This window comes from Notothenia rossii (genome assembly GCF_949606895.1).
Source record: "Notothenia rossii genome assembly, chromosome: 10".
Lineage (NCBI taxonomy): Eukaryota > Metazoa > Chordata > Actinopteri > Perciformes > Nototheniidae > Notothenia > Notothenia rossii.
The window spans coordinates 37,459,755-37,486,159 of NC_136908.1; the positions used below are offsets into that span (position 1 = coordinate 37,459,755).

The following is a 26,405-nucleotide window of genomic DNA, read 5'->3' on the forward strand; positions in this document are numbered from 1 at the left end:
CTGTTGTGCGCATGTGAAAAGATTTTGTGCATGTGTAAAAAAGTTTTGTGCACACAGATATAATTTGCTCGTGTAAAAACATTTTGCAGCTGTAGAAATATTTTGTGCGTGTGTGAAAAGTTTTTGCAGATATAATTTGCACGTGTAAAAAAGTTTTGCAGGTGTAGAAATATTTTGTGCAAGGATATTTACAACAGTGAGGTTTCACAAAGTCTGAGATACGGACACACAAATTTCCTATCTGTGTGTGCGAACCTGAAGTTACAAGCTACAAGCTGCTATTTACGAGTACGAATTTTGACCCTGTTTTTACGCCTGAGTATGCTAGCCAATCAGCACGTTGCCCACTGACTAGCCAATCGGGACGTAGCCCACTGACCATCCAATCATAGGACACAAGGTTCTAACGCGTTCGTTTTGCTGACCTGCGCCACTTGGAGCGTGCTTGCGGGAGTCAACATGGAGGAGCCCGAGGCGAACTCTTGTGAGACACAGGTGGGTTAATTACATGCTACCACGGAACATGCCACTACAGTTTTAATTAACTAACGTTACATCGTAATTAACTAAATATATCAAGACAGCTGTGCGTGCATCCCTGAGTTACTTATATTTTACATTTAACGCTAGCTAGTTGATGTGGTCTTTGCTATTGTCTTAGCTAGCTACAGTCTGTTGGCTAAATTAACGTTTGTTGTTGTTATGCCGTTTGAATGAGTAACGTTAATGTTAAAGAAATTAATGCAACACTTTTGTCGGGTGCTTCCTGACATAATGCCCCGGGCATTTAATATGGAGAGGAAGGTAACGTAACGTTAGTTAGCCAAAGGTCGAAAAGGTTCAGTTTCCAATCCGAATTGTGTTCACGTCAGCTGGAAAATAAAGCAAGTGAACAGAAAAGGAACGGTAAAGTGGGCTAACCATACGATCTTCATAATCAATAATAAATAACTGTATGGCCTACTCAACACAAATGCTCCTTACAACCCGCTGCAATAGACGATGAGCGATTCATGTTTTCTTAAAAATCAATCAATCATATACTCTACAGTATATGATTGATTTATGTATTAATTATTTTATTTGTTTAAATATAATTCTATATGTTTTTCATATACTCTACAGTCCATGCATTATACTTTTTTGCATGAAAAGGGCAGAACTTCAAAAGCTTTAACCTGAAACACATGCCTCACTGCTCGAGTTCAGGCCAAAATTAGCCTTACTTCATTCATTTAAAAGACCAATCAGCAATATTTAGGACACAAATAACATATTTATAACAATAAATGCTCTTCCTCAGCTATGTTTTATATAATGTAAACACAAGCAGTATTGTAGCCAAAGATAAACATTTCACTATACATTGTGCGGGTCATCTTATGTAGGCGCCGACCACATCATGTTATTCAGCACAACACCACAAAAAGGGGTCTGGCGATGGACACGAAGATTATTTCAATCATCAAAGGACTTGGTGGGACAAGATGTGGTGTGGATACATCAAGCAATTAATACCTTTTTATTTTGCAGATATGGTATGGTAATATTTGGTGGAATTGATGGATTTTCAAGAAAGGTTAGTGCTTCCTGGAGTTTATTTTACAATTAACCAAAAGTGAATTGATATTAAATGCCATTTTTTAAAGTTAATTATCACGCACATACAGTATGGGGTCAGTATTTAATTCATTAATAGGTTATTTGAGTACTGTGTTTCTGTGGTGCTTACTTTTTCCTTTCTATAAATGCTCTCATAGATCATGTACCTACAAGTAGCCAATAACAACAAGGCTTCAACAGCTCTGCAGTTCTTCCTTGAGGCTGTGGACAAACACGGATTTCCATCCAGGTAACAGGCTATTTCTTGTTTTGTGTGTGTTTTTTTTACATGTAAACATTGGATTATTGGAAATACTGAATATGAAGAAAAATGTCAGGTGCACTTGATACAGTTAAAAGAACACTGATTTGTATCAGTCTAGGCCATTTTATAAAAATAAGGTAGACTTTTGTCACAGCAGCCGTATTGACATGAACTAGCAGGTAAATACAGGTTAAATTAATTAAGTTGATTAAGGTTCCATTCTATTTAGTGCAGTAGAGCCTTTCCAGTGAGCCAACATGCACAATAGCAGCACCCTGACTGTTTGATCTGAATGGAACAGAACATTAATTAGTATCACTGGTAACACCTGTGTTTACCCTACTATTTTATGTCAAAATGGCTGCTTTTCAAAAAGGTCTATAGGCCTACATGATCAACAGATTTTTCACTAAGTTTTAGAAGAAAAGTTGTAAATTGATAGTTGGGGATATAGTGCCTATTAAGCAAAGGCCCAGGAAGCCCTAGTACCCCCTATATGTCATTTCTGAAACAACACTTTACCAGTGATGACACTTATGGGTATGGCCTTAGAATGAGATTGGATTATTCATTCCTTGTTTATATTACTTTACATGACCTCATGACATATTCCCAATATTATGTGTAGGTCTTTCCAGTGATGTGCCCATAAAGAATGTTTCAGTCTCATACTAAAACCTCTTGTTTCTGTGGTAACAAAATCTTTAAAACTGCTGGTTCCCTGGGGGATTAGCCAGTAGCCAATAGTGAAGCTTGTTAAATGGCTATAGCTGTACTTAGAAAACTGGAGATACAGCCAGCTCTAAGAGTACAGAGATTCAAATTTCACATTGTCAAATTACTTAACATGGTATCTGTATGGTTGTACATGTCAAGGGTCAGAGGAGACCAAGGTGTGGAAAATGTGGACATTGCCAGACATATGTTTGACGTTCGTGGGTGCGGCAGGGGAAGCATCATCTCAGGGAAAAGTGTTCATAATCAAAGGTAATATCAGTGTATGGTTGTAGCTTCTGTCATAAAGCTTTCTTTGGTCAAAATATATTTTGCTAGTGTATCGCTTAATAGTGACGTGCTGCCATTAATTATGGTTCTAAAAGTTGTTGCTGAGATTAATGTACATATTAGTGTTATTAGGGATGGGGAAAAATCCATTGAGTTACTATTTGCATTTTTTGCAACGTAAAGGTGTGATAATTGTTTACGGACTGCATTTATTCATTTATTTTTGTCAACTGTCTTTCAGGATAGAGCGCCTGTGGCGTGACGTGTGGAATGTCGTGTCAAGTATTTATTACGATCTGCTCCACAGCCTAGAGGAGGATGGCCTGCTCGGCCCAGCAAATTGCACACACTTTTTCTGTGCTCAGTATGTCTTTCTGCCCAGAATTCAGGAAGATCTTGACACATTCACAGATGGCTGGAATAACCATTCACTCCGAACAGAACGTAACCTCACTCCTAACCAGCTGTGGGAAATCGGGAAGAGTCAGAGCCCTGTCAGCCCTCCTGACAACTTCGAGGTAAAGGGGAAAAACTGTTTTGTAGTTCTGTGTTTTATTCACCATTGTGGAGGAAGCCAATGTTAGCACACCTTGCTTTCTTTTAGAAGTCATAAAAATGTTAGTATTTGGTTAGATGTTTATTTGACAAAATCCTTACACTGTTCTTAATATTATAATGAAAATGCAACACACGGGAACTGGAATTTAGCCTTCCAGGACCACTGTGTTTCACTTTACCAGGCATCTTCCAATAGTACACAGCAATAACCATATGCATAATCAGGCTACAGCAGAATTACAATTTGTGTCAAAGCCAACAATGGGCTATGCAACACAATGTAACATTGAGTTTCAGTTGCATAGAATAGTTTTGTTGATATACAAAGACATAGGCCACAATCCGAAAAATGTAAAACTAATGAAAACAACTACTGTTGTAGTTGTTTTCATTTTATTTTTCTTTGAATTTGTAGGCCTCAAAAAGAATATTGCAGGAAAAAAAGATGCTGACTTCGTTCACTGGTAAATTAACACCTGAAAACTGCAATGAATATGCAGTGCACTAGTCTATTTAGTCTGTACAAGGATAACATTTAAACTAAATAAATGGCTTAATAAATTACAGTTCAGTAATGCATGTCAAGTGATTGAAATCTAGTTTAGTGTTCATGTCAAGACAAAACAACAATTTAATCAGTGGGGTGGAAATAATTTAATAATAAATAATGGACTGTATTAGTCATTTAGAATTTGTATTTGTTGGGAGCCAAAGGATTTCTAGAAAAGGTTCCTGACCACTGTTTTAGGGTGTCATCCCATGTAATTATTTTAACAAACCCGATTACTTTTTTATTTCAGGGGATCCATTTTCCAGATGTGGAAATTGCAGACATGGATCAAATTGGAGTACAAGTTCCTGAACTGGCATCTCCCCTGGGCATCGAAGAACTGGAAGGACTGAATCAACTTTTTAATCCTACTGCTCCTTCATTGTGTTTTGGGGCAGACATCTATAGTGCTGTAGTTCACTACATAGAGGGTGTCCTTGAATCAAGTCAGGAAGCATAAGGCACAATGCATACTAACTTTCAGCAGTGGAAGAAGTATTCAGTAATTAGTTGCATATAAATCCTTTATATCCTGTTGGCTAGTTTAATCTCCATCAATGCATCATATTCTATAAGATCATCATGTGTTTGTATCTTTGTCTCTGTCCTGTGAAAACCACGTATCTCTACAAAGTCAGAAAAACAGCCTGTTTTCAGCTTTGTGACGACTACTTTTCAATCTGATCCAAGAGGCTTTTTAAAGAGTTTATTTAGCTGAAGAAGAATTTAAGTAACACTTCATCCTTCAGTTGATCACAAACATTCAACACCAACACATCTGGAGATACGTGGTACTTTTGTGGGGGTGGTTGGGTAGAGGATGATGGAATATATATATATATATATATATATATATATATATAGGGCATGACTGTTATATTCTCATTTTGAAAAGGGAAAATAAATGTATTTCAATTTTAGAGGCCTACTTTATTTGTAGTAACCTGAAATGTTACTCTTAGAATAACATGGCTTTCCACTAGCTAATGCAGTTCCTTGTTACATGAAAGATACTACAGTAGTAGTATAATGTTCTATTTTAGAACTCACAATAATGTCCCTACCTTTCATCCTGACATTGACTTCTGTTCATTCCGCTACGACTTGAAAAAATCCTTTTCAGAGACTTCAACCTGCATTCAAAATAGTCCCCGGGGAAATGTTTACACAGCAAATGATCAGTTCTGTGGTTTATGAATGGAAATTACTTTTTTAGCCGCAGAACATTTTAAGGTATATAATATAATAATTCAAATTTTGATTGTTGTGAAAAATGTAAAATGTGGGTAAATTGAAATGAAGCAAACATCCAAAGTCACTGGTCAATGGTTTATTTCTTAGAATCTTTGGATACAAGAGCTGTAGGATTCAAGTAAATACATCAGCAATAACAAGTACTGTAATAGACCATTTTCTAAATATTGACTATTAACAGAATGAATGATGCCATTGGTTACAACTACCTGAACCAGGTGCCAGAACTACATATGGCACAATCCAAACAGCCCTTCCAACAAAATGCAGTACAAAAAGAGTACCAGGCAAAGGTTATAGTATCTGTCACAAAATGTCATGTTCAAGTTCAATTTTGAGCTGACCACTGGAACAAATGAAGTAGTAATAATCTCAAAAGGTTTCGTTTCTGTGAGTCGATATTCTTAAAATGGAGATCTCTTTTCAGGTGAAAGAATACCAAAGACAAAATCCCTTTTTACACCAATGAACAAAAGCAGAAGCTCCATAACACTGAAACAATGTTTTTTTTGCAACAGAATCATACTGATGAGCAGTATCTAAACTAGACCAAAGCCTGTAACATAGGTTGCAATGCAGCTCTCCACATGCTTGGAAAAGTCCTCATAGTTTTGGAAGTGCCCAGGTACATGCAATGTGCCAAAACATGTGGAAGACTTCAGGTACGCCCCCTTCACAACTCGGACCTTCAAGGTGTCTGTAGGGATTTCCCACCCTACCCAGAATTTTGTCAGCTGTTCGAGTTGGGATGGAGAGGCTGCATTCAAAGACAACAAGAGGTTGTGGAAATACATCAAATAAATGACATTTGCGTTTTTAAAGATGAGCTGTATTTTACTGCTTTACCATGTTGTTTTATATATAGGTAAATGGAAATACTTTGTTGGGATAGTAGTACTGAGCCCAAAAAAGGAGGGTGGCACAAAGTAGTATTAGCAAACACCACATCAACTAGCTAGCGTTAAATATACAATTTAAGTAACTCCGGGATGCACGCACAGCTGTCTTGATATATTTAGTTAATTACGATGTAACGTCAGTTAATTAAAACTGTAGTGGCATGTTCCGTGGTAGCATGTAATTAACCCACCTGTGTCCCACAAGAGTTCGCCTCGGGCTCCTCCATGTTGACTCCCGCAAGCACGCTCCAAGTGGCGCAGGTCAGCAAAACGAACGCGTTAGAACCTTGTGTCCTATGATTGGATGGTCAGTGGGCTACGTCCCGATTGGCTAGTCAGTGGGCAACGTGCTGATTGGCTAGCATACTCAGGCGTAAAAACAGGGTCAAAATTCGTACTCGTAAATAGCAGCTTGTAGCTTGTAACTTCAGGTTCGCACACACAGATAGGAAATGTGTGTGTCCGTATCTCAGACTTTGTGAAACCTCACTGTTGTAAATATCCTTGCACAAAATATTTCTACACCTGCAAAACTTTTTTACACGTGCAAATTATATCTGCAAAAAATTTTCACACACGCACAAAATATTTCTACAGCTGCAACATGTTTTTACACGAGCAAATTATATCTGTGTGCACAAAACTTTTTTACACATGCACAAAATCTTTTCACATGCGCACAACAGGTGATATACAACTGCAGACTGTGAAATAATTTGTGAATATTATTGACCCTAATTTGATTCCATACTATGACGTCATCAGAGCATTCACAGATTGACCTTGGAGTAGGAACAGGCAGTTGACATACTGCAATATAGAAAATAAGTTAGGAAGGGTGTATTTACAGTTTTTCCTGAATTCTCCAGATTATCAAGATATTCAATAACATTTTGCATAATTTCCACATATCTTGCAGCCCTAGTCAAAACCAATCATACTTTTTTCATTCAGCTATATACACTTCCCATTCACACTTAATTTTGGGAACTACACTATAATGGGACATTGTAATGTAATGTTAATCTTTACATACTTTGTTCACAAAACTGAGGCTGGCCATTTTCATCCACCACAGCAGTTGTACGGGGAATGGGCTCCAGAAATCCATTGAACACAGCCTCTCTGTCATGGAAGATATTCCTCTTGTGGGCCTCCATGTCACAGGTTGCACAGAGGAACTCAATGTCCAGTGGAACACAGTCCAGGCACCTAATAGCCGCTTCTTCTGCACAGCATCTGTGGCACTTCTGAATGGCTATTCTCTCAGCTGAGAGTTTTGCATTAAAAACCATTGGCCTAGCAGTTTTCATTCTCACATCTGCGAGAAGCTGCCTTTGTGCACAAGCAGAAACCGTTCCGTCTGTTGCCTCCAGAACCTGGACTGCAGTTAGGGTGTCTCTTAACTCTTGGAGATGTGTTTCTAAAAAATAAAACAGCTGTTAAGACACCCTAAAACTGGTATGATGGATATTAAGGTAGTATACTGAAACACTTTTGAGTTGGAAAAATATATGCGGACTAATAATAGCAACATGCTATGAATCATTATATGCATCCAAAGCAATATTAGCAAGTGATACTTATACCAAATATACATTCACTTGTCATGAAACAGTCAACACTCAATACTTTATTATGATTAACTGGATGAGTATAAAAATTGAAAAATTGGGAAAAACTTTAGTGCCAGTCCACTGCTGTTATAATCAATATACTCACCAAGACTACCAAACTCTTGATGTTCTAGCTGAAGGCCTTCCTCAGGCACAGGATCGTCTCTTCTGGCTTGTGAAGCTGCAGAGACAGTCATGTTTGCTTAACCCTTCAATCAATCTAAAATTACACCAATTAATTATAATATGAAAATGCTCTGTAAGGACTGCAGGTAATGAAACTAAGAACATATTACCACAGCATCACAATGATAATTTACATTTGGCATACTTTTATCCAAATCGAGGTACACATGTTCAAAAATACTACACCAGCAAGGATTATCAGTCACAGGCTCTTACAATATCTTGATTTAATTTGAAAATGTTTTAAACATTGCAACAGATTTGTCAAGAGGTATCTTTACATTACATCATTTCATACTGTGTACACCAAAATAACTTTGTTATGAATTATCTTTATTCTTAGATTTAAAAATCATGATATAGTAAAGAACAAACCTGAGGCGGAGCGTTGAGTTTCCCGTTGTCTCTCACATCTGCGTGTGACCACTGGATTAGAAAGAGGTCTCTTCCTGCTTTTTCTTTTCTTTTTCGGAGGGATGGCAGGGGTTTCAGTAGCCTATTTTTTTTCAGAGGTTGAGATCAACAACAAAGTTGTAATACAACATAAGACAGCAGCACTTATATTTGAGCAATTATTTAACGGTTGCATAAAAAGGTCTAACGGACCCTTTACATTACATCAATAAAAAGCAATATTACAGACTTGGGTATTTGCTTATCATGAAAAGCCTCACCCTGGCCTCATGGACAAGAGCCTCGCTAATCAATGCTGCCACGTGCATCCTGGCCTCATTGGGATCCTCAAAGATCCTCACTTCACGGTTGAGGGACATGGCATACAAAGAGAGAGTGATTGATTAAAAGAGAAAGTGAGAGAGAGTGATTGAAAAAGAGAAGTTGAGAGAGTGATTGAAAGAGAAAGTGAGAGAGCGATAGAAAGAGAGACAGTGAGAGAGAGAGTGGCTCTTAAAAGTGCTGTTGGTTTTATATGTGTGTGTGTGTGTGTGTGTGTGGATATGTGTGTGTTGGTGATATAGAGTTGTAAAGAAGCTGTAAAACAGGAAAAATAAAAACATGATTAGGATTATTTAGAATAACAGTAACATCTGTGCATTACTCTATTATGCAATAATAATTTAGTATAAGTTATACTGTGCATATTGTTATATTATGAGGGACATGGCATACAAACAATACAGACACAATATACAAAAAATACACAAAATGAAGAGAGTGCAAAAATAATTAATCTGTGCATTACTCTATAATAATTTTGTATAATTTATATATCTTATATCTTCGACTATATATTTTAATTCTACAATGTAACAATCCCAATGTCCCCACTGGCCAGTCAAATCCTCTGGAAAAACTCCAGGTCCACATTTTTGTTCCACTCCATCGCCGATTCCACTATTACAACTCTGTGTTGAAAGCTGCCTTTACAACACATGGGCAAATTCAAGCATTTAAACATATATTTCTCGCAGGCACCTCCACTATCCAACTGTGCCGGGGACGCGTCTATCGTTATTCCAACCCAGTTTAGATTTAACCACGCCCACTTCCGCATTACGCAAGGATCGACGTAGCTCTACGTAGACACGGCACACCCGCAAAATCTGAATCTGACAATGAATCTGACAAGCAAAATACCATCCTTATAAACGCTGCATAATATCATAGACTGTATGCATAATATACAATATCTTTGTCAATTTGACTGACGACCGCACTTATGCAGTGCTGAGGTAATGTTAATTCATCATTTAATATTAATTCCTGATGGATATAAGAGGGATACATTAGCAAACATCTGTATATATAGCCTATATATAATGTTTCGTTTTTTTGTTTGTCATGTAACATGTTAACGTTTATTTAATATTTTATAGACATTTATAATATGTTATAAATGTCTATTTTAACATTAATATATATATATGTTTATAAATGAATAAATGTGTATAGGCCTATATATATACAAAATAGTATAATTAAATAATGCTAATACTTACACCAGCTGAGATGATAAAACACCAATAAACATCTGTGTGTATAAATGAATAAATACATGTGTGAGTATATATAAGTGTGTGTTTATACATATATATGTTTATAAATGAATAAATGTGTGTAGGCCTATATATATATATAAAATAGTATCATTAAATAATGCTAATACTTACACCAGCTGAGATGATAAAACACCAGTAAGACAAAAAACAAGTATTCCTGCTTTACCGCGACCGCTATGGCTATAACTGCCGAAGATGAAGTCTATGACGCTAAAGCTACGTTCTTGCGTAATGCGGAAGTGGGCGTGGTTAAATCTAAACTGGGTTGGAATAACGATAGACGCGCCGGGGACAGCTAATGTCATTTAACAATCCCAATGTCCCCACTGGCCAGTCAAATCCTCTGGAAAAACTCCAGGTCCACATTTTTGTTCCACTCCATCGCCGATTCCACTATTACAACTCTGTGTTGAAAGCTGTCTTTACAACACATGGGCAAATACAAGCATTTAAACATATTTTTCGAGCAGGCACCTCCACTATCCAACTGTGCCGGGGACAGCTAATGTCATTTAGCTGTATAAACTATAAATGCTATCTAGCTACAAACTTTGACCGGAAAGCCGGAGGCTAGCTGAACTTGGCCGCTAGCTTGGGCGTAGCCTATTGTAAAATCTAAACACACTACAAAACTCAACATAATATCAAGGAATGAAACGCTATAGAGACTGTGCTCCAGTGGAATAAATAAAAGCAATATCATTTCGTGTTTTAAAGAAATAAACTCCCCTTGATTTTAGATACTTACTGTAGTCCGTTGTGAGATGAAATGAATGAAAGTGACGTGATCGTGGGCAACGTCACGTGGCTACGTCACTGCCGTCAAGCGCGACATAACGTTGGCGTGGTGACGATGGCATCTTCTTCTGGTTTATCGTTGTTATAAAAAAAAAAGATTATTATTACTATTAATGATCAAATATGAATGTAATTGTCTTTTAAATAACGTAAACTAAAGGGAACAATCTATTTGACACAGCTGAAGCCCTGGCCTTCCTTAAAAAATAACTAATTTAATAAAAATGCACCGTTTTTTGAGAACAAACATTGATAAATAATGCACCATAATACATTCTGACGAAAAATAAAAATTATTATGAATACAAATAAAATAAAAGAAGCCTCCCGTGAGCTACCACAAGCTATAAAGTCGATTTTTAAAACGTTTTATAGAATAGAAAGCTCACTGCAGGACGTTTAGAAATGTGTGTGTGCACCACGACAAAGGAGCCTCATTCACTTTACATTGGGGTTGTTTGCGTGGTGCCGACACGCAAATATAAAAGATTCCGTGACTCCACCACGCAATGCGGTGTTAAGGAGTCGTGGAGGAGTCACGCATTCTGGTGAGATCAGGTTGGTACAGGCCTATATCCACTTAGACACCCCCAGATCATATTCCGAGATTTCAAAGATCCTCAGAGTTATTTTGGATTAATAAGAGCCACAGTAGACTCTCCCAGGGGTCTTTACTTTCCAGTCCTGCCTTACCGAACTGCAGCGGGTAAGCTACGTGTTCCTTTTTTCTTGTTTAGTAGTTGGCCCCAGTGGGTGTAGAAAAACCTTTTTTGTCAAGAATGTCTTGCAAAATTGTATTCATGTAATAGATGTACAACCTCAAAATATTGTGTGGATTTACACTTCTTTACAGCCAATGTATGCAGAACTGCAGGAAAATAATACAAATATGAAATTCGTCAAAGGTCTGCCTGAATCATTTGAAGACGAATCTCTATTTCCTCCTGATCATATTTGCTTATATTGGACGATGTTATATTTCAGGCCTCAGACTTTTCACCCAATACCGCCATCACAGGAATATGAGTGTTATGATGCTTACACAAAATGTTTTTCATCAGGGGAAAAATATTCGTACCATTAGTTTGAATACTAATTACATGGTCTTGTTTAAAAAAACCTGAGACAGATTACAGATGAACAGACTTGCTCAACAAATATACCCTGGCAATAAATCGTTTTTCCTACAAAGTTTTGAATATGCCACCAAGGATCCTCACGGTTATTTAATCGTAGACATGACCCCCAGCTGTCCAGACATCTACAGACTTAGATCGGGAGCACTACCTAATCAGTGGTTAGTTGTTTACATACCAAAACCGAAAACTTGAAACAGTATGTCTGCTCGTTTAAAAAGAAACATGCTCTTGCTGAAGGCCTTATGTAACGCCAAGCCCTCGAAGCGTAAGGATATTCTCAAGAACTGCTCCACGGATACTCAAGAAACAAAAGAACATTTTCCAACTCTTGGCCAATAAAAATACCAACTTAAAAACTAAATTCAAGGCCTTAAGAAAACAATCTGGAGGCTTTCTTCTGCCTCTGCTAGGTGCTGTGATCCCCATTTTAGGACAACTTTTAGGAGAGCTTATTCGACCATGAGTAAACATATGTTTTTGTTATCACCTCACCAGTTTAATCAGCTCAATCAGACGGGTGTAACCAACCCCCATAGTAAGGAAACAATGAGACGCACTGCCGAAAATGTTCTTGATGAAAAAATGAGAGCTGTGCTAAACAAAGTAGGATTACCCCCTTATGAAAAAATAAGAAAATACAACGGCTTGCTGCAGAGATATCTCACCTTACTTAAACAAGACGGTAAGGAGGAACGACATATTACTTTAACTCTACCTGAAGACACAGTTTTGGTAAAAGGAGAAGAAAAGGATGGCATGTCCATTGATAAAATAAAGAACGAGGTACTTCAACACCTCCCTAAGCGTTACCGTAAAAATGCAGAGTACATTATGAATAAATTAATCACGAGTACAGATGGATGGACACCACCGGGGGAATTTGTAGAAAAGGGTACAGCTGTAAAAGGTTCACACATATTAGATGTATTTAAACATCTATCCTACTCGTATAAAACAAATGTCGAGGAGCCTAAAGGCTGGCCGCGTTTTTTAAATAGTCTGAATGAGCTCAACATTCCTTTATCAGCTTTTCAAAACCTACACGCTCGTGAGGTGTCAGGAACACCAGACCCCACAGAGGAGGAAGAACCTCCGAGTGCCCCGCTTAAGAAGAAAATAATAAGGAAAGATAGAAAATTAAGTCCCAGTTGGTTACATTTTAACCCCTGAACCATTTGTATTATATTTTGTTTTCCTAATAAAGACAGAGTCACCTGAATTAATTTTGTCTTGTACTTTTTTTTTACATTTTGTAACAATCTTTAAACATTTGTAGAGAACAAACACTGTGGTTAAAATGTGTGTCTTTATGACGTCTCTTACATCGTTGGTATATTTTCACAAAATTCGTTACAGCAGCATCATTTTTTATCACATCATCTTGATACAGAGATAACACATTTTCGCAAGACAACACAGACGCTCTTTTACATTGGTAGAAAACACAATGCTGACCACAGGCTGTAGACAGGACATTCTGAAGCTGCTGGTTGTGGTGTAAAATTGTTTTACATTGTTTTTCTAGAAATTGCAGGATGCTTTTCGGGTAATGACTAAAATCGGCAGGAAATCCAAAAGAATCAAAAAAAGTTCCCACACCGTCCTCCTCTAAAGTCACTGCTAACCAGTGTTCTCCGGGCATGTGGGAGGGGTGGGTGTTTACAATCATGTATACAGGGTATCTAAATACTTGTTTTACTTGGGGTAGCTGATCTGACGCCCATACACCACCAAAAGAGTCCCCCACCATATGACGTAGACTATCCAATTGATGATTATTCTTCTTAGTAATAATCTACCAACACTTGACGTTTTGAATTAATCTCCAGAATCGAATCAAAACAAGAATATATACGATTAAAGTTGTAGTCTGTGGTAGCGGTACTCTGAATCTCATTTCCAGTCTTAAACTTGTTACGATATCTGAGAGGACCCAAACGCAGGACACGGCAGAGTGTTCAAAAAGGGTTTATTAGTGAACAAAAGGTGCGGGAAGGATAATCCGGCAGGAGTGGCGAGGAAGTGGAGGCTGGTGACGACAACACGGCGGTCAGAGAATGATCCTGGAGCACAGGAAGAAAACACGTTAGCGTCAGAACATCCAGAAATAAGGTAGCTGATAATGCTGAGTAGCCTGGAGGTTTACCACTGTGGTTTAACAACGATCTGGCGCCGACAGGTTGTGGAGCCTCTGCTGATATGCCGTTGTAGATGGCTGATGAGAATCAGGTGTGAGGGTGAACAGCTGATTGCAGCAGGTGAGCCGGGAGCCAGAGTGACAGCCACCACGCCCACACAACAGGCAAAGGGAAAACATCCCCAAGGAGGCGGCTGGAAATGGACAGCCACCACAGTACCCCCCCCTTAAGGGACGCCTCCAGGCGGCCTACCTGGTCTACCAGGTCTACCAGGGTTATCCCGGTGGAAGTCCCGTACCAGGGACGCGTCGTCGATGTTTCGCCGGGGAACCCAAGACCTCTCCTCCAGGCCATAGCCCTCCCAATCCACGAGATATTGGAATCCCCTTCCACGGCGACGAACGTCCAACAATCGCCTGACGGTGTAGGTTGGGTGACCATCGATGATGCGGGGGGGTGGGGGAAGAGTCACTGGAGGAGACAAGGGGCTGCTGGCAACAGGTTTTAGCAGAGAAACATGAAAAGTAGGGTGAACCTTCATGTGTGGGGGAAGCTTGAGCTTGACTGCAGATGGGTTAACAACAGAGTCGATGATGAAGGGGCCGACATAACGTGGCGTGAGTTTTTTAGACTCTGTCTTGAGTGGGAGGTCTTTGGAGGAAAGCCAAACACTCTGACCTGGTAAGTAGTTGGGGGCCGGGGTCCTGTGACGGTCTGCGATGAGGCGGTTGCGGGCAGCGGAACGGAGCAGGGCGGCTCGGGTGTCCTTCCACACCTTACGACAGCGTCGAAGGTGGGTCTGAATGGAAGGAACAGCAACTTCCTCTTCCTGTGCTGGAAACAGGGGTGGTTGAAAACCCATGGCACAATGAAAAGGTGAAATACCTGTGGCTGCATTTGACAGGGAGTTGTGGGCATATTCGATCCATGGCAGATGTGGGCACCATGAAGAGGGGTTCCTGAAAGCCACACAGCGGAGAGCCGCTCCCAGGTCCTGGTTGGCCCGTTCCGTTTGCCCGTTTGTTTGAGGATGATAACCCGACGACAGGCTCACCGATGCTCCCAGAGCCCGACAGAAGACTTTCCAAACGTGGGAAATGAACTGGGGACCCCGGTCAGAAACGATGTCGGTGGGGATTCCATGTAGTCGAACAACGTGGTTGACCAGAAGATCTGCAGTCTCTCGGGCTGTGGGAAGCTTGGGGAGAGCAACAAAGTGTACCATCTTGGAAAATCTGTCCACAATAGTTAGGATGATGGTATTACCTTGTGAGAGTGGAAGTCCAGTAACAAAATCCAAGGCCACATGCGACCAAGGGCGACTAGGTACTGGCAGCGGGCGAAGCAGACCAGAGGGAGGTTGGTGGGAGGACTTGGCGCGGGCACATACTGTACAGGCAGCAACAAAGACCCTGGTGTCTTGAGCCATGGAAGGCCACCAGAACCGCTGTCTGAGGATAAACAGTGTGCGATGGACACCAGGATGACACGAGAGACGGGAGGCGTGTGCCGACTGCAGGACCTTGGAGCGGACAGAGATAGGCACAAAGAGATTATTAGCTGGGCAGTTACCTGGGTTAGGCTGCGCCCGCTGAGCCTCCTTAACAAGTGACTCAATCTCCCAAGTAACAGCCGCTACCACGCAGGAGGCAGGCAGGATGGTGTCTGGACCGGCAGCTGGTTCTTTGGAAGCAAACTGGCGAGAGAGAGCGTCCGGCTTGAGGTTCCGTGACCCTGGGCGGTAGGTAAGGGTGAATGAGAAGCGACCGAAATACAGAGCCCATCGAGCCTGACGGGAGTTAAGGCGCTTGGCAGTTTGGATGTAAGCCAAGTTTTTGTGGTCTGTCCATACAATAAAAGGGAGCTCAGCTCCCTCCAGCCAGTGTCTCCACTCCTCTAGGGCAAGTTTGACAGCCAGCAGCTCTCTGTTACCCACGTCATAGTTTTTCTCAGCTGGAGTGAGGCGGCGGGAGAAAAATGCACAAGGGTGTAATTTTTGGTCTCTTTCCGAGCGCTGGGAAAGAACTGCGCCTACCCCGGTGTTGGAGGCATCAACCTCCAAAACGAACTGGCGAGAGGAATCAGGGTGGATGAGCACAGGGGCAGTGGTGAAGAGTCTCTTTAGCTCCGAGAAGGCTGCATCGCACTCTGGGGTCCAGGAAAAGCCAGTTGTAGGGGAAGTGAGTCTGGTTAAAGGGCCCGTGACTCTGCTGTAGTCTCTGATGAAGCGCCAATAGAAATTGGCGAAACCAAGAAACTGTTGAAGCTGTTTCACTGAGGTTGGTTTTGGCCACCCTGCCACTGCTTGGATCTTCTCAGGGTCGGCCCTAATCTTTCCTCCCTCAACGATGTAGCCCAGGAATGAGACTGTGTTGACATGGAATGCGCATTTCTCCGCCTTCACAAAGAGTCTGTTTTCCAGGAGTCTCTGCAGCACCTGCCTGACATGGATATTGTGTTCCTCCTGGTTACGAGAGAATATAAGGATGTCATCCAAGTAGACGAAAACTGATCGGTTGAGGAGGTCACGGAGCACATCGTTAACCATCGACTGGAAAACTGCTGGGGCATTCATCAGTCCAAAAGGCATTACCAGATACTCGAAGTGACCGAGTGGTGTGTTAAAGGCCGTCTTCCACTCGTCCCCTTCTCGGATTCTGACGAGGTGGTAGGCATTGCGGAGATCCAGTTTGGAAAAAATTGTGGCTTCCTGGAGGGGTTCAAAGGCAGAGTTGATGAGGGGTAATGGATATCTGTTTTTTACAGTGATGGTATTAAGACCCCTGTAATCAATGCAGGGCCGCAGTGAGCGGTCCTTCTTGGACACGAAGAAAAAACCAGCTCCGACCGGGGAGGAGGATGGGCGGATGACACCGGCAGCCAGGGAGTCATGGATGTAACTCTCCATGGATTTCCTCTCAGGGCGAGACAGGTTGAACAGACGCGAGGAAGGCAGAGGGGCCCCGGGAAGAAGGTCAATGGGACAGTCGTAGGGTCGATGAGGGGGAAGAGAAAGAGCTCGCTGTTTACTGAACACTTCTCCCAGGTCATGATATTCAGTGGGGACAGATGACATGTCAGGCGGCTCGATCTTGGGTGGTGGAGTGGCGGTCTCTGCAGGCGGTAGGGCAGACTGCAGGCATGAGGATAGACAAAAACAACTCCAACTAAGGATTTTGCCAGTTACCCAATTAATCTGGGGGTTGTGTGTTCTTAACCAGGGATGGCCCAACACTATGGGGGCATGAGGTGAGGAAATTAGGTGAAACTGAATAACCTCACGATGGTTTCCAGACAGAATGAGGTTTACTGGCAAGGTGCGGTGAGTGACTTGGGCCAGGAATTTACCATTAAGAGAATTAGCATTAAGAGGTGAATCTAACACTTCGGAGGGAATTCCTGCCTGAACTGCAATATTAATGTCCAAAAAATTCTCGTCCGCCCCCGAGTCCACTAAAGCGAGCAGAGGTAGGAACTGTTGGTTGCAGCAAAGCACGGCTTCTAGCTGCGTTCTGGGTCGGGGGTTGAGAGAGGAGGAAGGGCTCGCCAGAATCCCCACACCTACTGACGAGCCTGACCTTTTGGCAGATTAGGACAGGAGGAAACGAGATGGCTGGTTTGGCTGCAATAAACACATTCCCCAGCCTGGATCCTTCTAGCACGCTCAGATGGTGAGAGGCGGGCCCTTCCCACTTGCATGGGCTCGTCTTCTGGGGGTGAGGCCGTGTAAGGAATCGGGAAGGATCTGGAGATTGGGGCAGTGGCAGTCCCAATTTGGGGATCAGGTGAGGAGTAGCTGGGATTAGGGTGACGGCTATTCCTATCCCTACTTAGGGGCAATGGATGTCCACTTGCGGGAGACGACAGACAGTGGTGCGGTTAGCCAAAGTGACAATGGATGTCCACTTGCGGGAGACGACAGACAGTGGTGCGGTTAGCCAAAGTGACAGACCTAATGTTAGACCAATTTACAGGCAATGGACGTCCACTCTCGGGAGAGAGACCTCCAGCATGTGTCCCTGACATGGAGACTCTGTTTATTTCACTCATCCAGGACAGAGACCGGGGAAATCTCCTCTCTGTGGCCCCTCCAAGACCCCCAAAGGACGGACCACAGACCTCCAGCATGTGTCCCTGACATGGGCACCTCCATAACCTTGCACACCGTGAGTCCCCGGACTCCCGGACTTAAGCACTCCCCCACGGACTAAACCCAGATGTTCACACCCTACAGAACTCCATGCCCCTGGTTAACCTAAAGGGGGTGGATTTTGCGGTGCTTTACCGTCGGCACATCGGTATCCATATTCGGCCTTATTCACGGCACCACCACCCCTTCTGTGGAGGATATTCTCATGCTCCTGGTAACCCTTTAAATAGTCTGATACTGTCAGGGCTCATCACCGCACTTTACAATCCATAAATAATGTTTAAATGGTCGGGGAAAGTGTTTTTAAACGTCTGGAAGAGAGTTGTAGCCTGTCATTTTGCAGGATATCATTTAACATGTAACCTCTCCTGGAAATGCACAGAATATGTCCATTTCCAGGAGAGGTTCCATGTTAAATTATATCCTGCAAAATGACAGGCTATAAGCCAGGAAAAAGTGTTTGAAAGGCGGGGAAAAGTTGTTTAAAATAGTCGGAAAAGTGTTTTTAAACGTCTGGAAGAGAGTTGTTGCCTGTCATTTTGCAGGATATAATTTAACATGGAACCTCTCCTGGAAATGCGCAGAGTATGTCCATTTCCAGGAGAGGTTCCATGTTAAATTATATCCTGCAAAATGACAGGCTATAAGCCAGGAAAAAGTGTTTGACAGGCGGGGAAAAGTTGTTTAAAATAGTCGGAAAAGTGTTTTTAAACGTCTGGAAGAGAGTTGTTGCCTGTCATTTTGCAGGATATAATTTAACATGGAACCTCTCCTGGAAATGCGCAGAGTATGTCCATTTCCAGGAGAGGTTCCATGTTAAATTATATCCTGCAAAATGACAGGCTATAAGCCAGGAAAAAGTGTTTGAAAGGCGGGGAAAAGTTGTTTAAAATAGTCGGAAAAGTGTTTTTAAACGTCTGGAAGAGAGTTGTTGCCTGTCATTTTGCAGGATATAATTTAACATGGAACCTCTCCTGGAAATGCGCAGAGTATGTCCATTTCCAGGAGAGGTTCCATGTTAAATTATATCCTGCAAAATGACAGGCTATAAGCCAGGAAAAAGTGTTTGAAAGGCGGGGAAAAGTTGTTTAAAATACTCTGATACCTCCAGGGCGCATCACCGCATTTTACAAGCCAGGGAAGGTGTCGGAATCCTGGGTAAACATTGTTTAAATAGTCTGACACCTGGCACTGTATTTGCCCCTGGGAGAGGTTCCATGTTAAATTATATCCTGCAAAATGACAGGCTATAAGCCAGGAAAAAGTGTTTGAAAGGCGGGGAAAAGTTGTTTAAAATACTCTGATACCTCCAGGGCGCATCACCGCATTTTACAAGCCAGGGAAGGTGTCGGAATCCTGGGTAAACATTGTTTAAATAGTCTGACACCTGGCACTGTATTTGCCCCTGGGAGAGGTTCCATGTTAAATTATATCCTGCAAAATGACAGGCTATAAGCCAGGAAAAAGTGTTTGAAAGGCGGGGAAAAGTTGTTTAAAATACTCTGATACCTCCAGGGCGCATCACCGCATTTTACAAGCCAGGGAAGGTGTCGGAATCCTGGGTAAACATTGTTTAAATAGTCTGACACCTGGCACTGTATTTGCCCCTGGGAGAGGTTCCATGTTAAATTATATCCTGCAAAATGACAGGCTATAAGCCAGGAAAAAGTGTTTGAAAGGCGGGGAAAAGTTGTTTAAAATACTCTGATACCTCCAGGGCGCATCACCGCATTTTACAAGCCAGGGAAGGTGTCGGAATCCTGGGTAAACATTGTTTAAATAGTCTGACACCTGGCACTGTATTTGCCCCTGGGAGAGGTTCCATGTTAAATTATATCCTGCAAAATGACAGGCTATAAGCCAGGAAAAAGTGTTTGAAAGGCGGGGAAAAGTTGTTTAAAATACTCTGATACCTCCAGGGCGCATCACCGCATTTTACAAGCCAGGGAAGGTGTCGGAATCCTGGGTAAACATTGTTTAAATAGTCTGACACCTGGCACTGTATTTGCCCCTGGGAGAGGTTCCATGTTAAATTATATCCTGCAAAATGACAGGCTATAAGCCAGGAAAAAGTGTTTGAAAGGCGGGGAAAAGTTGTTTAAAATACTCTGATACCTCCAGGGCGCATCACCGCATTTTACAAGCCAGGGAAGGTGTCGGAATCCTGGGTAAACATTGTTTAAATAGTCTGACACCTGGCACTGTATTTGCCCCTGGGAGAGGTTCCATGTTAAATTATATCCTGCAAAATGACAGGCTATAAGCCAGGAAAAAGTGTTTGAAAGGCGGGGAAAAGTTGTTTAAAATACTCTGATACCTCCAGGGCGCATCACCGCATTTTACAAGCCAGGGAAGGTGTCGGAATCCTGGGTAAACATTGTTTAAATAGTCTGACACCTGGCACTGTATTTGCCCCTGGGAGAGGTTCCATGTTAAATTATATCCTGCAAAATGACAGGCTATAAGCCAGGAAAAAGTGTTTGAAAGGCGGGGAAAAGTTGTTTAAAATACTCTGATACCTCCAGGGCGCATCACCGCATTTTACAAGCCAGGGAAGGTGTCGGAATCCTGGGTAAACATTGTTTAAATAGTCTGACACCTGGCACTGTATTTGCCCCTGGGAGAGGTTCCATGTTAAATTATATCCTGCAAAATGACAGGCTATAAGCCAGGAAAAAGTGTTTGAAAGGCGGGGAAAAGTTGTTTAAAATACTCTGATACCTCCAGGGCGCATCACCGCATTTTACAAGCCAGGGAAGGTGTCGGAATCCTGGGTAAACATTGTTTAAATAGTCTGACACCTGGCACTGTATTTGCCCCTGGGAGAGGTTCCATGTTAAATTATATCCTGCAAAATGACAGGCTATAAGCCAGGAAAAAGTGTTTGAAAGGCGGGGAAAAGTTGTTTAAAATACTCTGATACCTCCAGGGCGCATCACCGCATTTTACAAGCCAGGGAAGGTGTCGGAATCCTGGGTAAACATTGTTTAAATAGTCTGACACCTGGCACTGTATTTGCCCCTGGGAAACTTCAAGGTTATATTCATGTTTTATTATTTATTTAATAATCACATGATTTTTACAAAAACAGTATACACAGTATACATATATACAATAATAATAATAATAATAATAATATAACAATATACATAATAAAAACATGAAAAGTGGTGAAAATGAGAAAATGTATCCGAAAATAGTGCCTCCTAATGCGGGCATGTGGACAGTAGCCACAGACTCACAGGCACACACACACATGCAGAGATCCAGGGGGCGGAGCACATGGCTTTTTTTACCCAGAAATAAGTCTATGAGAGGCGGGGAGACTCAGAGGACAGGCTGCGTCACCTCACTTTGTAACCCAGGAAAAGAGCAGGAATTCTGGCTGCGTGAGTGTTAAAAGTGCATTCATCTGTGTTAATCCGACAGCCGCAGAGGTGCTGACGCAAAGCAGGCGGAACAAATTGATTATTTGAACCAGGAATAAATGTTTGCAAGGCGGGGAAAGTGTTCCTGCAGCCCCTCCATAACGGTAATAATGATTAGAAATGATTTCCAGGGCAGAAAGCGTTTTTTAAATGTGGAAAAAAATATGTTAAACTGTTTAAAAAGCACAAAGTGATTTGAGTGCAGTTCTCATGTGTCCCCACAGGAGGGCGCGTCGTCCCAGGGAGCACAGTGCATGGTGACAAGGTACGATTTATACCCTAAAATAGCATGCTAAGTGTGGGTGGATTAGTTTCAAAGCATGCACACTCTGCTCGTGTCAGACTTCCATCAAATAGACCGGGGAAAACACCTCTCATTAGCCCCTCAAAGACCACCAAAGGACGGACTAAGCAGCTCCAGCACGGCTCCCTCACATGGAGCTCAGGTTATTTCATACCTCCAGGAGAGGGACCGGGAAAACCACCTCTCTGTAGCCCCTGACAGAGCCCCAAAGGACGGACTAAGGACCTCCGGCAACAGTGGCACTTCCATAACCTCGTGCACCGTGAGACCCCGGGCCCCCGGACTTAAGCACTCCCCCACGGACTAAACCCAGATGTTCACACCCTGCAGAATCTCATGCCCCTGGTCACCTTTAAGGGGGGGTGGATTTTGCGGTGCTTTACCGTCCGAACACAAGCATCAATATTCGTCCTCCTTCACAGCAGCAGCAGCAGCAGCAGCAGCAGCAGCAGCACCTGCCCTGCTGGAGGTTCACACTTTAACTTATTTGTATTCGTTTTTTTTTGTTCCCCTCCTCTGCCTTACACATCCTCCCATGCTCGAGCACTCCTCACTCGGACTAAACCCCTCCATACACACCGCCAGAACCAGAACCTCACGCCCCTGGTGACCTTAAAGGTGTTTGTCTTTGTTTGTTTTTGTATTCCACATAGACAGGCAGGTGTTCAGCACCACGGACAGAGCCTGCCCGCTGCTGCTGCTGCTGCTGGAAGGTGGAACACTTTGAGGCTTTTTATTTTCTCTTTTCTCCCTGCTCCTGCACACACCTTTTGTTCCCCTCCTCTGCCTTACACATCCTCCCACGCTCGAGCACTCCTCACTCGGACTAAACCCAGATGTTCACACCCTACAGAACTTCATGCCCCTGGTTACCCTAAAGGGGTGGATTTTGCGGTGCTTTACCGTCCGCACATCGGCATACATATTCGGCCTTATTCATGACACTACCACCCCTTCTTTGGAGGATATTGCAGGATATAATTTAACATGGAACCTCTCCTGGAAATGCACAGAGTATGTCCATTTCCAGGAGAGGTTACATGTTAAATTATATCCTGCAAAATGACAGGCACTGTATTTGCCCCTGGGAACCTTCAAGGTTATACTAATGTTTTTTTTTTATTTTTTATTTAATTATCACACCACTTTTACAAAAACAGTATACAAAATAAACATAATAACAACATGATTAACAGGGGCCTGGGGGCCATATTAGCCGTCTAACTTGTACAGTGCACCGGGGAAAAAAGGTTGAGTCCACGGCCCCTTTCCCCTCATCAGGAGTACCAATCGGTCCTGAAGAAGAGGTATCGCTGCTCTCCGCCCCTGAATCCTCTTCGGAGGTAGCTGACGGTGGTAGACCTCCTTCTGATGATGATGCTGCTGCAGCTGCTGCCGCCGCCCTGAACATGGAGCGGATCTTCAATGCCTCCTTTATTCCAGGCGTATTCGCGTAGAACCGGTCTGCAGTGCTTACGTCGTGGCACATAAACCTAGCCAGAATCGACCTGCTTTCTGGATCTTGGTGATGCTTGATATTGTCAGCCAGGGCAGTGCGCAAGATGGTGAAGGTGACGGCTGTTTCTAGCCCAGCATCAGCCCAAGCCCTCTTCAAGTGAGCGTTCAGGTTCTTGGAAGCCTGCTTCCCCGATGTGAAAAGGAAGAATTCATTCTGAGGACCCGACAAGCCCTCTTTTATCCCCATCCACCGCATGACCCAGCTAAACTCCTTTATTGTAAGCACCAGCTGTGCTTCACCAAATGTCTTGGCAGTCTTGTGATCCTGCACGTGGATGATGTAGCCCTCAGCAGTGCCCCTTCTGTCCGCCTCAAAGACCTCCGTGTTGGTCATGTTTGCATACACACCCGGACGGTGGCCATACAGGAGGCTCCAATGGAGGGTTAGATAGCCATATAGCAGGTACTGGGTCATTGTGGTCGGATTGCTAGCCATCAGGTCAAGGAGATCAGGGATGCGCTTCTCAGCGGCCGCCATGGCGGCGAGAAGCTCCGCCTGGCTCGGCAGACGATCCAGCTTGTCCCTCTTCACCTTAAACTGGTGGAGAGTGACAGACTTTTTCAAATCGTTAATGTTGGCTTTCACCTCTCTGATGATGTTGGTCATATCAGACTGGGTGAGCCTGCACCCCCGGAGCTTTGATGCAGACAAGTACCTCAGGAAATGGTTCACAGTCTTCAGGAACAACAGCGATGTTGTGACTGTCCGGCCCGACTCTGAAATATACTTGCTCCAGCCACGGACCCTCTTTGTGTCTTTTAGAAACAGCCAGTCTGACAGCCGGTCAAAACCATGGGCCATGAATACTATGAAGTTCTTTATCCGGCTGACATTGGACATACAATTCTCTTTCCGTTTTACTGTCGGTGCAAGACCCTCACAATGACCTCTGTATGTCTGAATGTACGTCTCCATGCTTTTAGGCAACGTGATTTCACGCATGGTATTCCGCAGTCCCTTCCCAGTGCACCATTGATTTTGGGAAGAGGGCCAGTCCTTAGCCAGATTAGCTTTCAGCTTATTGGAGACAGACGCACGGGTCTTCTGGCATACAGGGGTCTCACTACAGGAGGCTTCTACGGACCGCATGACAGTCTGCATCGGGGTCTTGCTTCCGGAGGCTTCTGGGGACCGCATCACAGACTTGAGAGGGATCTCACTCGCAGAGGCTTCTATGGACCGCATGACAGTCTTCACTGGGGTCTCACTACCGGAGGCTTCTGGGGACCACATGACAGTCTTCACTGGGGTCTTGCTTCCGGAGGCTTCTGGGGACCGCATCACAGACTTGAGAGGGGTCTCTCTACCGGAGGCTTTGTTGGACCGCATGACAGTCTTCACCGGGGTCTTGCTTCCGGAGGCTTCTGGGGACCGCATGACAGTGTTCACCGGGGTCTCACTACCGGAGGCTTTGTCGGACCGCATGACAGTCTTCACCGGGGTCTTGCTTCCGGAGGCTTCTGGGGACCGCATCACAGACTTGAGGGGGGTCTCACTCGCAGAGGCTTCTATGGACCGCATGACAGTCTTCACCGGGGTCTTGAGAGGGGTATTGCTGCCGGAGGCTACTGAGTTCATGTCGGGGGTACTTGGGATTGCTACGCCCTTAAATCGTATACATTCTTCGTCTTCCTCAAGCAGAGCAGCAGTGGCATTCTGCTTCCTGGGTTTTAGACCCTGTTTTAGCCTGGAGCGCAGGGTCTTCACCTCATCAATGAGGGCATCCTTCTGAGCCCTCAATGCCACATTGTCCAGCCTCACCTGCATGCAGTCCTCTTCGTCACACTCGGTATGTGGGGAGAAGGGTGGAGGGTGCACCGGGTATTCCTCCTCATTGTCTATATCCAATGATGTAGCCATTCCAATGATGGGATTAGTCTCTCGGAGGTCATGGAGCAACTGCAGGGCCACACTATGCTTCAGCCTTGCCATGACCTGATGTGCCTCATCTCGGGAGAACTCAGGGTGGTCACGAGTTACATGACGGTGTAGTTTCCTCCCAGCATACGAACACCCTGTGATGGGACAGGGTTTGGTCCGAACATTTATTCTACCACTGGCCATTTTAAGAATGATGCCTCTTTCATCCAGGTTCCGCACTGCATGTTTGTGCTTAAGGTGCTTATTCAAAGCCAGATAGCGGAGGCTGCACACCGGGCATTCGGTCAACATCCTTCCAAAAACACACACAATGAATTATATTTAAATGGTTTTCTGTTTCTCCGTTTATATGCGTTAGCCAACTGCTGATTGCAACCATGGGTCCGATGCTTCAATGCAGGGAACACGGACCAAGGGGAGGACTTGGGTTACCACCTGGTTAAAATGGTCCCACCTCCGCACCAACGCGACTGGCGATGGGTCCGATACATTGATTGTTTTTTGTTTCATGGTTCTGCCACGAACTCACAAGACAGTTTTGGGTACAAAACGTGGGGGTAACAGTACCTCCGGGCGCTCCGTCCCGCTCCGGCTTTCGCCGCAGCGGGGGGAGGAGGCATTGAACCCCTCGCACCTGCCCCCGGAGGAGGCAGGGGAGTCAGGTACCCGGAGGCGCACGGTGGACGGCCAGGGCGAGACCGCCACACCGCACTGGAGTCAGAGTTCCGAGTGTTTCGAGCCAGGTCCCGGTGAAACGCAGTACGGAGCACCCGGCAGGAACCTCCAGCAGACCCCCCCGCGCGGTTCCCTCGTCCCTCGGAAGAGGCGGAGAGGTGGGTGTTTTTCATCTGCTGGCGGACTGCCGGGGAGAACGTGCTGCTCGGGAGCCAGGCTCAGAGTTAGTGGAAGTGAGAGCCCGTGCACCTGCCTTTTACAGCAGGCACGCGCTGGTATCGGGGTGGGGAGAGAAGGTAGATGCAGAGGCTGCAGAAACAGCCAGAGCCTTTCCCCTCTAACACACCCCTCATTTGGTTCATGAGCACTGGGCAGAGTCCCCTGTCAACTCTCCTTATATTCCTCCGGAGACCAGTTGGG

At 43.6% G+C, this 26,405-nt stretch overlaps 1 protein-coding gene and 2 long non-coding RNA genes across 4 annotated transcripts; 1 reads left to right on the plus strand and 2 right to left on the minus strand.

The window, feature by feature from the left end:
* The first annotated feature begins 86 nt into the window (after positions 1–86).
* LOC307021471 (uncharacterized protein) lies at positions 87–4,900 on the plus strand. 2 transcript variants are annotated; one of them, XM_079653617.1, is made up of 6 exons: positions 87–495; positions 1,534–1,579; positions 1,761–1,852; positions 2,744–2,854; positions 3,114–3,390; positions 4,231–4,900. In XM_079653617.1, the coding sequence occupies exons 2-6, from the start codon at positions 1,541–1,543 to the stop codon at positions 4,438–4,440; spliced, it is 729 nt and encodes a 242-aa protein (XP_079509743.1). In that variant the 5' UTR covers positions 87–495; positions 1,534–1,540; the 3' UTR covers positions 4,441–4,900. The 2 variants fall into 2 exon arrangements, with proteins under 2 accessions (XP_079509743.1, XP_079509742.1); XM_079653616.1 differs by lacking the exon at positions 87–495 and having other exon boundaries at positions 886–1,579.
* Positions 4,286–6,683, minus strand: LOC307021472. Its single transcript, XR_013803160.1, has 2 exons — positions 6,325–6,683; positions 4,286–5,991 (listed from the first exon to the last, which is right to left on the minus strand). It is a non-coding gene; the product is annotated as an uncharacterized lncRNA (long non-coding RNA).
* A 199-nt stretch (positions 6,684–6,882) lies between these two features.
* Positions 6,883–7,928, minus strand: LOC307021474. Its single transcript, XR_013803162.1, has 3 exons — positions 7,856–7,928; positions 7,170–7,556; positions 6,883–6,943 (listed from the first exon to the last, which is right to left on the minus strand). It is a non-coding gene; the product is annotated as an uncharacterized lncRNA (long non-coding RNA).
* Positions 7,929–26,405: the final 18,477 nt, after the last annotated feature.

What these genes read in the sequence shown, in the direction of transcription:
- LOC307021471 (XM_079653616.1), top strand. Translation starts at nt 1,403, where the DNA reads ATGTTATTCAGCACAACACCACAAAAAGGGGTCTGGCGATGGACACGA. An exon ending in TTGATGGATTTTCAAGAAAG is followed by an intron (nt 1,580 to 1,760) that starts GTTAGTGCTTCC and finishes ATGCTCTCATAG; the next exon opens with ATCATGTACCTACAAGTAGC. An exon ending in AAAAGTGTTCATAATCAAAG is followed by an intron (nt 2,855 to 3,113) that starts GTAATATCAGTG and finishes ACTGTCTTTCAG; the next exon opens with GATAGAGCGCCTGTGGCGTG.